The sequence below is a fragment of the Anastrepha ludens genome, chromosome 6, assembly GCF_028408465.1.
Source record: "Anastrepha ludens isolate Willacy chromosome 6, idAnaLude1.1, whole genome shotgun sequence".
NCBI lineage: Eukaryota > Metazoa > Arthropoda > Insecta > Diptera > Tephritidae > Anastrepha > Anastrepha ludens.
The window spans coordinates 116,068,251-116,082,350 of NC_071502.1; the positions used below are offsets into that span (position 1 = coordinate 116,068,251).

A 14,100-nucleotide genomic window follows, 5' to 3' on the forward strand; every position below is an offset into this window, starting at 1 on the left:
AGAGCTATAAAAACAATGAGACCGCATCTTTCGGTAAAAAATATCAAACCTCAAATGGGCTTTGAGGGACTTATGAGAAGAACGCGAGTACGCGTATACCTGGTAACTAAGAAAGTTCGAAGCAGAAGGTTTGGTTAGTTCGATTGCTTGTCTATGGCAAGAAACTCGGTGACCCTAAGGTCCATTCTGATACCTTCATCTGATTTCCATCCCCTAACTAAGTTGCTTAAACCGCTTAGAACTTTTTAAGAAAGCAGCAAGTCCCTCCAGTGAGACATTTTGCAAATTTCCCAGGATTTCAAAGAAATAATCGCCAAGATATTTGGTACGGCTTCTTTGAAGTGCAGGGCATTCACAGAGGAGGTGTTGTACCGCCTCAATTTCTTCTTCATCTCCACAACTCCTGCGGAAGTCACTGTGAGGTACACCCAGTCTACTGGCTAGGGTGCCAATAGTGCAGTGACCTATAAAAGCAGAAAAAGAGTACAACAAAAAAACATAAAGGGGCTCATCACAATTCTAAAAGGTTTGGGCTCTTCGTAATACTTCCCGCTGCAAATGCTTGCATCTCCGGGGTCTTTTGCACTTAATTTGAGCTACAACCCCAAAAATATCAGCAAATTTAAAATCCGCACGAACTCTCTGGATTGCCTGATATAGAAGTATGGCAGCCGATGTCCCTAATTGAAAACGAAGATGAGCGGAGGCATAAAATGAAGATTGAAATTAGTATAAAATGCCTCACTAGGCGAAACAAATCAAGTATTTGGAGGCGCTGACTGAAATATTTGTTTCATGTTCAGGAATGATATTGCTTTTAACAAATGTTTAGATATCCTTTGCCGTATGACTGGCTTCCAAAGCGTGCCAATTGAATGCTTGCATACAGTTCTGATGGGGTAACGAAAGGGAGTATGCATGTAAAAACGATCCAATTATATTACACATGTGCTAGTTGTTATAGCAACGTGAAAACTAAACTTCGTAGGTAGGCAAAGCAACTCACGGTTTAAAAGGTAGTTGAAAAATATATACTTGTAAATAGCATTTCAGTTCCAAAATCCGTCTGAAAAAGGACATGTACAAGGTGGCGCAAAATTGATCATTCAAAAACAAATTTTGAATAACTTTTTTACTAAATAAAAATACAAGGTGGCGCTAAATTAATCATCCAATTTTGTCTTTGAATAACTTTTTTTACTAGAGAAAAATACAAGGTGGCGCAAAACTTATCACCCAAAAACAAAGTTTTAATAACTTTTTTACTAAATAAAAATACAAGGTGGCGTAAAATTAATCACCCAAAAACTAATTTTGAACAACTTTTTACTACATAAAAATACAAGGTGGCGCAAAATTAATCACCCAAAAACAAATTTTGAATAACTTTTTTACTATAAAAAAATACAAGGGGGAGCAAAATTAAACAAATTTGGAATACATTTTTTACTAAATAAACATTATTTTTTTAAATGGAATTCTTTCTTTAGAACTTTAGGTGCCCATGGCTTGTTTGCATACTGCAGCTCCTTAGTTCAAAAGTGTAAAATATGATTGAAGTACGTCATCATCTGCAAAACTTATAAATTTTCCAATTGGATGATTAATTTTGCGCCATCTTGTATATGAGTAAATGAGCTGTTCCCGAAGGACTGAAAGGACGGCGAAGAGGTGATTGAAGACCCCACGGCCACAAAAGCAGTGAACGCCGAAAGAAGTATTGGAGAGGTACTTTTCGCATAACTGAGGAAATTGCGGTAAGAAAAAGAATTATAACAAAAATTTGTGAAGCATTCTCACGACTGTCAGGCTAACGTTAGTGGAATAATTCTCATTTATATCCGTCTAAAGACCAAGACTCGAGCAGTACTTTTTTTATTTTGTTTAATTTCGCTTAAATGAAGTATTTTGGATTATCGTGGAACGAACTAAGATCCCTAGCACAAACCCGCTTCCGTTGGGTCGATACCTCATGCTTCAAATAGGAGTTAAAGGATCACATATATTAGGTCGCACTATGAAGAATTAAAAAAACGGGGCGTGCCTTAGACCTCGACGATTACTTCGGATACGAATTTTGTGAAATGTTAGTTTTACTTCGATGCACAGCTGGATAAAAATAAGATTAGTTACCACAAAGTCGGATACGGATGCATGAATGTACAAAAATATGGTTTTTTCTATAAAATAGGTTTCTGAGACTAGCAACAAATACTGGTATAGGTGTTCATGTAGGTGTCAGAAATAACAGGGCATACACTCTATATCGTTTAACGAACAACAACACATGTTTCTTCTTGCAAGTTTCACTTTAATACAATAAAAATAGGAAATTGAACTCAATCAAACATGAAAAGAGGTTCAAGAATACTATGAGGAAAATAAAAAATTCAAAAAAGCAATTAAACTCAATGACTCAATGCGACTTTTTTTTGGGTTTTTTTGTTACATTTTCAAACTACAGAAATTCTACGCGAGGTACGTTACAATGAAATACTTTTCTCCTTGATAATTTTTCATAGTGTAGTGGTGGCAGTGGTGGTGGTTCTCTAAAAAAAAATATATTTTCAACAAATTTTTCAAATTATATTTTTAAGGTGATTTGAGGTGGTTGGTGAGTTGGGATAAAAACAAATTGCATTTACGCAATAAAAATTATATAAATATATTTACGAATACGAGCAATATGCTGTTCAACGCAATATTTTCGGCATTTGTCTACATTGCATTACCAGATAAACGAAAAAAAACTAAAAAATTAAATTGCATTTATTTAAAAGTTGCTAAAAGAAATAGAAACGCTTGCAAAAAAAAAGTGGTTCACTAAATAAAATTTAAAATAACTTAAAAAATTCAGCATAGCAGTTTGCATACAAAAAAGTAAAGTGTTTGACCGAAAATATGTATTTTTAAATATTTTACAAAAATTTACAAATTTTCACAACTTTTTTAAAGTGCTTTGTGGGTACGAAATCAAAATTGTATTTTACATTGCAAAAAAATATTCAGAAATTGGCATAAAAAGCAAAAATTTACTAAATTCAACTTTGCATTTCTTCGTGGTGAATTTTTTTTGGGTTCATTCTTTACAGCGTTTTTTTTTTTCGTGTTTGTTTTGTTTTTAGAAATTCTTGCATTGGCAGACGAGTTGCAAACAGAAAAGCATTCGGGTGCTTTCATCAACTAGCAATATTTTTTTCTACAATTTATATCCACAACAAACTCGTTTAATTTTTATCTTTTTTTTTGTTATTTGTATTAGTGGGGAAAGTGCTGTGGAAATTTATGCTCCAAATACTAGATATTGGCAAAAAGACGATTTGATTTCGTTTAAGAAAAAACGAAGCTTTTTTAATAAGGAATATAAAAATGTTTGAAGAACAGAAAAAATTCCTGCAGACTTAAAATACTAAAAAAATTTAATTGCTCTTTAAAGGTAAATGATTTTTTATATACAAAAAAACAAAAACAACAAACAAAAAAATGTTTAATTTGTTTATACAACATTTTTTTGTAGAAAAAAAAAACATTTTCTTTATTACTTAAAGCTATATTAATTAAAAAAAAAAATCGCTTGTAATAACACTTTTGTACAAAAAACGTTTTAATTTGTTTATAATTTTACAAAAAAAAATCAAATACTTCTGTACGTTTAAGTAATAAAATTTATATACAAAAAAAATTTTAATTTTTTTATGCAACATTTTTTTTAAAGAAACAAAATCAAAGTTTATTCTTTTAGCTTTAAGTATTAAAATTTTTATACAATACAAAAAATATATTAATTTGTTTATGTAATATTTTTTATAGAAAAAAAATTAAAATTTGTTTTTAGTTTTAAGTTATAAAATTTGTATACAAAAAAATTTCTAATTTTTAAAATTTGTTTTTTTTGGCTTTAAGTAAACAAATTTTTATACAAAAAAATTTTTAATTTGTTTATGCAACATTTTTTTAAACAAAAAAATCAAAAAATTTTTTTTTTAGCCTTCAGAAAGCAATTTATTATACAAAAAAATAAAATTGTATTTAATTTTTATGTAACATTTTTTTATACAAAAACAAAATCTAAATTTTGTTTAGCTTTAAGTAATATTTTTTTAATAACAGCATTTGACTAATAAACTCTGTTTATTGAAATTTATAAAACTTTTATTTTTATTTTTAATAATTTTTTAATTTTTTTCTTTTCAAACATTTCTTTTATGTTCAACAGCATTTTCCCCACTTTCACCGTAGTTCTATATTTGTATGTACAAAAGCAATGCGAAATTTCTTACGAGTGTTTCACATACATATGTACATTGTATGCATCAACACATGTGCACTCGTAAAGGCAATCATTAGCTATATATGTATGTATGTATGTTTAAATTTACAAATACGAATGCAAATTGGAAAACTGAAAATAAATACCTCCAGTCACAGTCAGTGTGGCGAAATCATATTCGGCAACAGTGAAGCCGGCAGAGTTATGAGCTGTAATGCGTAGGTTATACCAGGTGGCAGGTTCCAGATCCAAAACAACGTAGTTATTATCAGGCTTGACATTATTCGAAATTTGATTCCATTCAGTTTGATCGCTAAAAGACAAGAAAAGGTGTTCAATTACGTGTTTTTCCCAGAGATAAAAATAAATCGAATTCAGATTTTAGTGGTTTTAGCTGTTTATGCTGGTTTTAGCAGCAACACCAACCGCTTCTTGTTTTCAACAACAAAGTGAGACATAGGGCAGCCGCCATCTTTCCAGGCCTTGAAATGCAGTGAAACCGAGTTGGATGAAACCTCAATGAAGCGTTGTTTTTCCGGCAGTTTGGGCTTATAGCCTTTGGTGCGTGTGTTCAGTATGTCCGAAGCTTCGCCAGCGCCGATGCTGCAAAATGTGGACGAGAAAAGCACATTAAACCGTTCGCAAGAAATATTTGATTGCACCAACTACTCACTTATTGAAACCGGTAGCATAGACCTGATAGCGTGAACCACAGAGCAGATTTTCAATGGTGTACTTCTGTGCATCAACAGAGACCTCAGCAGTTTCCCATTCGCCGAATTCTGTGTAAGAAACAATTAATAAATCGACTCACCAGCACTTCCCTTCCTCCACTCACCTGGCTTATAGTGCAGTGTGTAGCCATGCAATGGTGCAGTGTCTCCCTCATGTGGCTTCAATTTCACGGTTAGCGAATCGGTGGTGGTGGCCGAGAGCGATACTTGTGGCGATTGTGGTGGCGCAAGTACAATCAATTTATGTGTAATTGAGTCCTTTGCAATCGAATTCTCGGCATGACACGAATATTCACCAGCATCTTGACGATTAACCGATTTGATCAATAACGAACCGTCGGGCAGTACGCGCATGCGATCATTGCCAGTGAATTCAACACCCTTAATCTTCCAGGTGATCTCAGGTTGTGGTGCACCTACAGCCAAGCAGGGCATTTTAGCGTCTTCCTTGAAGGTGGCGGTGAAAGTGTCATCGAATGAGGCAATCTTGGCGGGTACTTGATCACTGGGCATAGCAACAATGCTCTTTGAGGGCTGACCTTCGCCGATGTTGGTGCTAGCGGTGACCCAGAATTCGTAAGGCTTATTCTTTTCCAATTCAGTGGCCTCATAACTCATTTGATAGTGTGGAATCTTCTGACTCTTGGGACCACCCTCAGCCCCCTCGACTTTGGAGTAGACAGTGTATTGTTGGATGATGCCGTTGGGTTGTGCTGGTGGGCGCCACGAAACTAGTATGGCAGCTTGTCCCTTGACTAAGGCCTTCACATCGGTGGGTGCATCGGGAACTGGTGGCGTGCAATACAATTTTTTTTAATAAGTTTTACAAATCATAGTTTATTCAAGCAGTTTTCTTACCATCTGGTTCAGTATGACAATGGATGGGTGCGCTGCGTACGCCATCGCCGCCAGCGGTGGTGGCGAGTACTTGCATCGTGTAATTGTTGAACTTTTTGAGGCCATGCAAAACGGTGTCTGAGGAGGCAGTCTTCTTGTAGTGACGTTTGGTGTCATCTTTGAGTGAGAAAATAATGAGATTTTTTCAATAAAAACGATTTCGTTGGAGAAAATCAGAAAAATATTTATGTTGCCGTGTGAATTTTCCTTATTATCAAGATTTAAATTTATCGGCTTACTATCATCGATAAGTTTTGATTTTCTAACTATATTAATTAAAATAATTTTTACTGTCTTTTCATTTTGTTGAAAGCCTGATCATAAAAAGAAAATTTTTAACAATGATTTTTACAATTTGTTTTTATAAATCCTAGGGGTGTAGGGCAGATCGCCTCCGCGTGGTGCACACTAAATGATTTATGGCCTTGACAATCTCTAAATATGTTGTTGTTATAGCAGCAAAAACATTTTCCATACATATACGGGGAATGCTGCTAGAGTGACAGTCCCTGTCCGGATATAAAGTAAGGTCGTTCCGGTAACGTAGAACCGACTGTCGGGGTTATTGAAACATATTTTCGATTTCTGATCCCTGAGCTGGTGGCTGCAGCTACTCACTTGCATAATAACTGTAGAGAAAGTAAATACTTACTCCGATAATCAAGTGGCAATCAAGGCCCAGAGGTCAATCACGGTGCACGAAATTGGTTAGGGAATGCCTTGCTTCACTTTCGATCGCATCCAAATTCTTTGGCCTAAGGCTCATCTGGGTACGGGAAACTGCGAGGCGGATCAGCTGGCAAGGGATCTGTGAGGAAGTTTCCCCGCGAAAGGAGACGATTGGGATCCTCTTGACCAACTGCGGTATGCTACTGGAAAGATTGGCTACGTGGCAACTCAGCGAGCGCTGGGCAAGCACACAAACTTATAAGGTTACGAAATTCTTCTGACCACGTGGGAATCGCAAGCGTTTTGAAGTTTACAAAAGGTCAGCTCTCGAATTTCGTGGGTGTCCTCAAAGGGCACTATTCGCGACGTATGCTTGCTGTGAGACTTGAAATTACTTCGAGTCCGTTTTCGAGTCCGTTTTGCGTCAGCTATATGGAGGTTGAGGTGGAATCATCTCAGCCCATTCTCCTTTTAGCTGTCCTTCTCTCGCGGGGCTAAGATTTAGGCATCTTGGTTCTCATTTCTTTGCTAAGCCAGCTAATAAATCAGGCCTTGCAGTTAAAAATCTGATGAACTTCATCAATAACATAAAGCGGACTGTAATGGTAATGGTTGTACGGGTTAGGCTAAGGCATTTATGCACTGCGACCAGATTGATCTATTGTGCGCCCCTAATTACTTAATTATACAATAATTATTTAGTATACGGGGGAATCGAACCAGTTCTTTAGGAGGGAGCAATTGTAGGCCTTCCTCTTCTAGTAGATACGAGCCCAGGATTCTGTGTCTCCTGTGACCTAATGCCTCACAGTTAGTGATTTAGTGTTCTATAGACTCCTCTTCATCACAGCAGAACCTGCAAAATCTTGTACTAGATAATCCTATTGAGTTAAAGTGTTTATTACAGGCAAAGTGATCTGTAAGTGCTCCACAGAGTAATCTGTGGCCCTTTTTATCTAGGGTTAGAGCAGATGTCGTTCTGTTGGCATTGAAGTTCAAAAACCTTTTGGAGTGATTAAGGCCGCTTGTTCGTTCCAGTGTTCCCTGATTTTAGTTTAGATCCATTTTTTGGTTTCCTGTTTTATATTATTATTGTTACAGCCGAAAAATGTAGTTGACCAAATAAATAGCCCTTCTGCCCCTTTTTTGGCATAAAAGTCTGCCTTCTCGTTTCCTTCGTGTCCCTCATGTTCTGGTACCCAAATCAGTGAGACCTGATTTAAGCGGACTGTAACTCAGTCATATTTCGTAATCCACAATACTCAACCCCCTACTTATCCCACCGCCTCGTCTCTGTTCTTCCGTCCTATCGGTTTCGTCCACCTTACTTCCATTGTGATGTTATCATAAAGGATGAATTTGATTTCTTCGTCCAAGTAATCCTACTCTTGGACCTAACCTAACCCACTTAAACCCTGGATCTTATCAATTATTTCCTTATAAAAATCACTGTGTGAACTCTCTCTGAAAGAGCTGATCAAAACCCATAAGTCATTTTACTTTACTTTCTGTTAAATAGATTTTCTTTTTTCGTAGACTAGACTTATTACAGCAAATTTTATCTCAATTTAAATCATCTAAACAAATTTTGGTCCTTTCAAAAAATTATTATTATTTTTTTTTTTTTCAAGTTTTCCCAGAACTGAAAATTCAATCATACCGTTGTACGATTGGTTTTGATTGCTCCGCCCTTGATACTCACCATACCACTCATCGCTGGGCGCATACACCACTTTGTAGGTCTTGATAACACCGTTAGCCGACTCAAGTGGTGGACTCACCCAGCTGACGCGAATGGTCTGCGAGGTCAATGTTGTGCAGGCAGTGTCGCTTGGTGGTTGGCTGGGTGTGCCCTCGGCAGTGAATTGTTTCTCTTCTTCGCTCAATGGACCAGCGCCGATCTTATTGAATGCTTGTATCACAACCGAATACTGTGTATACACGCGCAAATTATTCAATTCCAAGCTATGTTCCTTGCCTTCTTCAGTCAAAAAGTTAACAGTCTCAAAAACGTATGACGAATTGGTATTCGATAGTTTGTAGCCAACGTAGTAGCCCAATATTTCACCATTCCATTCGGAGCGTGCTGGTGGTTTCCAGGTGACGCGCAGAGTAGTCTGATTCACTGGTTCAACTTTGATATTTTGTGGCTTGCCAGAGGGTGCTTCTTCTGCGGTAATGATTGTCACAGCTTCCGATGATTGCGAAGTACCAATGGCATTCTCGGCCACAATGCGTATATTGTAGGTGGTGGCAGGACTCAATTTTTGCACTTGCGCTTCGGTAGTATGTCCGGGCACCATAACACGATCCACTTCATCCCAACTTGCGCGTGAACGTTTGAATTCAATTATGTAGCGAATCAGTGGTGAATTGCCATCGTAGGGTTGAGCCCAGCTCAATTGTACAGAACGTCCAGATTTATCCAAAACTTTCAAGGCGTAGGGCATTTCGGGCACTTCCTGAATGATCATATTAATGCTAGTGTCGTCCGAACCGAAAGCATTGGTGGCCAAGCAAGTGAAGAGCGCTGAGTCGGAACGTTCGGTACGTTTAATGGAGAGGCTCGACATGACACCGGTGGAGAGAATTTCTTCGCGAATTGTGTAACGATTATCATTCTTGGGGTCCAAGCGTACATTATTCATGTTCCAGAGTATGCCAATGGGTTTCTCGCCCTTAGCTTCGCATTGCAGCACAGCGGGTTCGCCACGGCGTGCGGTCTGATTACGAAGTTTTTCGGTGAATTCTGGTGGTGCCTGTACGCTAATCATAATGACGGCTGAAAGTCCAGATCCAATACCATTGATAGCCTCACAGAGATAATAGCCTTCGTTGGTCTTTTGAATGTTGTCGATGTGCAGGGTGCCTTCTTCAACGCGAATATTGTCGTTCTTCTTCAGATCCTTGTATTCACCAGGGCTATCGCCTGAGTTGAAGGGAGAAAAGTGTAAAAGATTAGCAATAAATAAAAATGACAGTGTATTTGGAATGGAAATAAATGTACTTTGCACAATAAGTTAATGAGTGCTAGTTTTCTAATTTTTAATTAATTTTATTATATTTTATGTTTTTATTTTATTTTTTCTTTTTTTGTTTTTATTTAGTTAATTATAATTTTATTTTGTTTTCTTTCGTTTATTTTATTTTCATTCAATTTTAATTTAATTTGGTTGAGTTTTATTTCATTTTTTTATGTTATTTTATGTGATTTCGTGTTATTTTTTAATTTAATTTAATTTTTTTACTTGGTGTGATTTGATTTGATTTAATTTTATTTTATTTAAGTTTATTTATTAATTTGATTTTTTTATTAATTTTTATTGATTTTATTTTGCATTTTCTTTTATATATATAATTTATTTATATATTTTATTTTATTATTTATGTTTATTATTTTATGTGAAACGAAACCTGTTATTTTATTTTTACTTAATTTTTTATTTTATTTTATTTTTGTTTTTTTTTTTTATTTGGATTGACTTAATTTAATTTTATTTTATCTGGTTTAGTTTAATTTAAGTTGATTTATATTAGTTTTATTTTACTCATTTTTTGTTATTTTATTTGGTTTGATTTATTTTTATATTTTTTTGTTTTATTTCTTTTTATTTTATTTTTTTGTTTTTTACTTGGGTTGATTAATTTGATTTGTTATTTTTATTTTATGTGATTCCATTTTATGTAATTTAATTTAGGTTTTGTTATTTTATATTTTTTTAATGTTTTTTTTTTTTGGTAATTGGTTTGATTTATTTTAATGTTATTTCCTTTCATCTGGGTTAATTTGATTTAGTTTTATTTTTTTTTTATATATAATTTTTATAAAATTTCTGTGGTTTCATCGTATTTTATTTAAATTTTTTTATTGTTTTTTTACTTGGTTTGATTTGATCTAATTTAATTTGATATCATTTTAGATCATTTATTGTAATTTAATTTTCTTTTATTTGGTTTAATTTAAAATGATTTATTTTTATTTTATTTATTTTTTATTATTTATTTTGGTTTCATTTTATTGGTTTTTTTGTTCTTGTTTTTTTACTTGGGTTGATTAATTTGATTTAATTTATATTAATTTAGTTTAGTTTTTTCTATTTAATTTTTTATTTTTTGTTTAATTTTTTTCTTTTTAATTATTCTTATTATTTTTAATTGGTTTGATTAAATTTTTATTTTTAATGTTTTTTTTATTTTCAATTGTTTTCCTCTGACTTAATTTGACTGAATTAAGTATTATTTTATTTTGTTTTTATTCTTTTTTATTTATTTTATTTGTTTTTTATTTATTTTTTTAGTTATTTTTCATTTTCATTTTTATATGTATTTTTTGTATATATTTAAATCTATTTATTATACATTTTTCTAGTTGTTTTTATTTTTATATTACTTTTAATTTCCTCTCTAATTTACCCTTCAGGTCCATACAATTTATATTTGTCTATCCCTGTTCTTTTATCTTTATTTACTTACCAACAGCTTTCTTCCATGTAACCTGTGGTTTGGGGAAGCCATCAGCCTTGCATTCAACCTTAGCATCGGAGCCTTGTGCAAAAGCTTTGTCGGTGGGTTCGAGTATCCATCTGGGTGGCACTGTTGTGTTTTAAGCAAACCAAGTTGAAGTTGGTTTTTCGTAGAGTGAATAGAAAAATAATATATTAGCATATTTCACCGAGTTTCTTGGTTAAAAAAGTACATTTAGAAAGCATGCGGTAGGGTTTAGAAGAGTCCATAAAGCGGACGGACGGACGACGAAGGTGAAGTGAAGTGGTAATTTTTATTGCGATTAGACTTTCGGAGATTTTTTTCTTTTTGATTTTGAGAGAAAATATATTTTTTTAATAAGAGCAATGCAATTTATTGCATTTATTTTTTCTTTAAAATTAAAACTTTTTTCTTTAATATTGCAATTTTTTTCTTTAAATTTAAAACTTTTTTCTTAAATATATTAACAATTCTATTTTTACCATTTCACTTTACCTCAATGTACTTACGAAAATTTTGATGTTTCGATGACTCCCATATCTTTATAAGAAATCTTTACAAAAATTGAAAACTAATAATTTCTAACCTTTATTTGTTTTATATTTAGTTTTTATTTAATTAAAATATTTTTGCTAATTGAAATATATTAATTTTATAATTTTTGTCTTTAGAAAACAGATATTTCTGTCGAAATCACAAGTAATCAAGGAACTATGCGAGCTATGCCTAATGAGAGACGTCGCTGCCAATAGCCATCGACCTCCGATAATTTCGACTCAATGAAGCGACTGTTGGCTCACTTCTTGTGCAAATTTTTGTATACGTAAAAAATTCTCATGGGCTGAGCTCATAAATTGTAGAATAATTTGATAGAAATAATTGTAGAAATAATTTAATACGTAAAACATTCTCATGGATTGAACTCATTAAATTTTTGAATATATTTTGAAGCCTACAGAAGTGTGCTTTCAGTTTGCAATTTTTGAACATTATTTTTAACTGAAATGAATTCAGCCCTTTTATAAAGTTTATTGTTTTAGAATTTTTGCACCAATTCACTTCTGTGAATAACCCAGACCAGTAAACCATAAGTAATGGCAGAAGAGAGGGACAGTCTCCTTCGCGTTGGAAAGGCTGCAGAATTTGCCTTCGTTTGGAATTTTCATTAAGCACTGGCTCAGTGATAAATGTAATTTTTAAACTTGGCTGAAATTGAAAAAAAATTTCCGTGAGAAAAATGTGTATTGAGAGCAATGGGCTTATTATGTCTGAGTAGTGTACTTGCTAGACTGTCCTGACAAAGAAAAGAGTGCTGTGAAATGAACTTAAAGTTATTTAATTTTTTTAACTGAAGGAGAAATCTCTTGGAATTACGCTGCGCAGAATTACACTTAGAGGCTTAGAATTAAAGAGTTTCAGGGTTGATTTAAATTTTACACGAGAAATAACTGTAATGCGTCGTATGTGCAATAAAGAGGAGATTTATGCCACTGCTTCACAAAATGAAGAGCTAAATTGGAAATTTTTTCGGGAATACTGGCAAAAGTTGCTTAAAATAATTTTTTTATTAAATATGAAATAGCATAAATTTTTACAAAAACGTGGTTTTAATTTTAAAATCGAGGTGAAAAATTTTAAATTATCAGTCGTAAATCTCGGCTCTTCAATTAGTTGATGAAAGAAAATAATTCAAAATCCTCTGAAATTTTCATGCAAAATGGATTTTCAGATTTGGGATCGATTTGGTAAAAAGAGAGTTGGGAATTTTTTTAATATTTTGAAAATTTTTAATATATGAATTTCCCATGAATAAAAGTTTTTGTATGCAGGCGTTTGTTAGCCGTCAGATATTTGAAATTAAATTGATATCAAGTTTTAATATTTAAATGAAACGGCAATTGACCGAACTTCATTTCCTTTAAATAATATTTTTTATTCCCTCAACTATTAAATATTCTCTCTTCAAATTTATTCAACAGCTTCATAGCTTTTTCCGGATTAATCATCAACATCAAAATTTTCTGCAAATACCGACGCTTAAGAGCTATGCAAATAAACAATTTTTTTTTTTCAACTACAACCAAAGAAAGCATCAAGCTACATTTATACAAACAGAAGGCAAAAAGGACAACGAAATTTTAGTGGATTAATTGAATTAAAATATTAATTGAAATGAAAGTTTCAAAATCTGTACAGCGCATGCGTAAAACGAATTGTTAAGCGTTGCTGAGAGAGTGATGATTTTTTAATTTTAATTTTAATAAATTCATGAGTTAAATACATTTAAAACACTTTATAATCAAAACTTCATTTATCGAAATTTTATTTTATGAAGTAAATTAAAGCTATTTTAATTTCTATGAATTCTTGCATACATTTGCAAACATTTTCTTGATATTTCCCTCAGCATCAATTAACACTAGATAATTTTCGTTTGTATACAAATTATGAGTTGTTAATGAAAATGAAAGTTAATTAAAGATAGGATACTTTTTGAGGGTGCGGATGGTACATGAGATGGGCAGGAATTGCAAGAGTGGAAGAGACCGAGTAGTGATCAGAATGGATGAGCGCGTATCGGGAGAAAAACTGTGTTTTGTGTCGAATACGAATATGCACACATCTGTGTTAATAGGTAAAATGTAATGTTGTTGACCGGCGTTTGTACATACTGTTAGATCATTCAACAGAAACTTGAACACTGTATATACGGACAACGAAGCCGAGCTGCTATTTACAGCTGCAAATATTTTACATTCATGATAGCCGAGTAATACGAAGCCCTGCACATATTCAATGTAGAGGCAGATACAGAGTGCTCTTATTAGCAGTGGGTGGCAATGTTATTACTGTTTGATGTTTTGATGTTTTGCTGTTAGTTGTTAGTAGTTAGTTTACATATTATGTTAATGTACAAAGTGAGATATGTTATAGGCAGAGAAGTTGTAAATGATTACATATTATTATTAGTGTTATTAATACAAAATTGACAATGTTAATGTTAACATTCACAAATCCTCTGATCAAATGTAACAGTGTGTTAAA

General features: G+C 33.3%; 1 protein-coding gene across 1 annotated transcript in view; it reads right to left on the minus strand.

Moving 5' to 3' along the window:
• LOC128867720 (cell adhesion molecule Dscam2) overlaps positions 1–14,100 on the minus strand; it is a 245,634-nt gene that overhangs the window by 37,873 nt on the left and 193,661 nt on the right. The window contains exons 10-16 of the mRNA XM_054109170.1: positions 11,044–11,163; positions 8,273–9,499; positions 5,863–6,018; positions 5,109–5,792; positions 4,944–5,052; positions 4,697–4,873; positions 4,417–4,583 (exon numbers count right to left, since the gene is read on the minus strand). Coding sequence (XP_053965145.1) covers positions 4,417–4,583; positions 4,697–4,873; positions 4,944–5,052; positions 5,109–5,792; positions 5,863–6,018; positions 8,273–9,499; positions 11,044–11,163 — 2,640 coding nt within the window. The remainder of the gene's footprint in view (positions 1–4,416; positions 4,584–4,696; positions 4,874–4,943; positions 5,053–5,108; positions 5,793–5,862; positions 6,019–8,272; positions 9,500–11,043; positions 11,164–14,100) is intronic.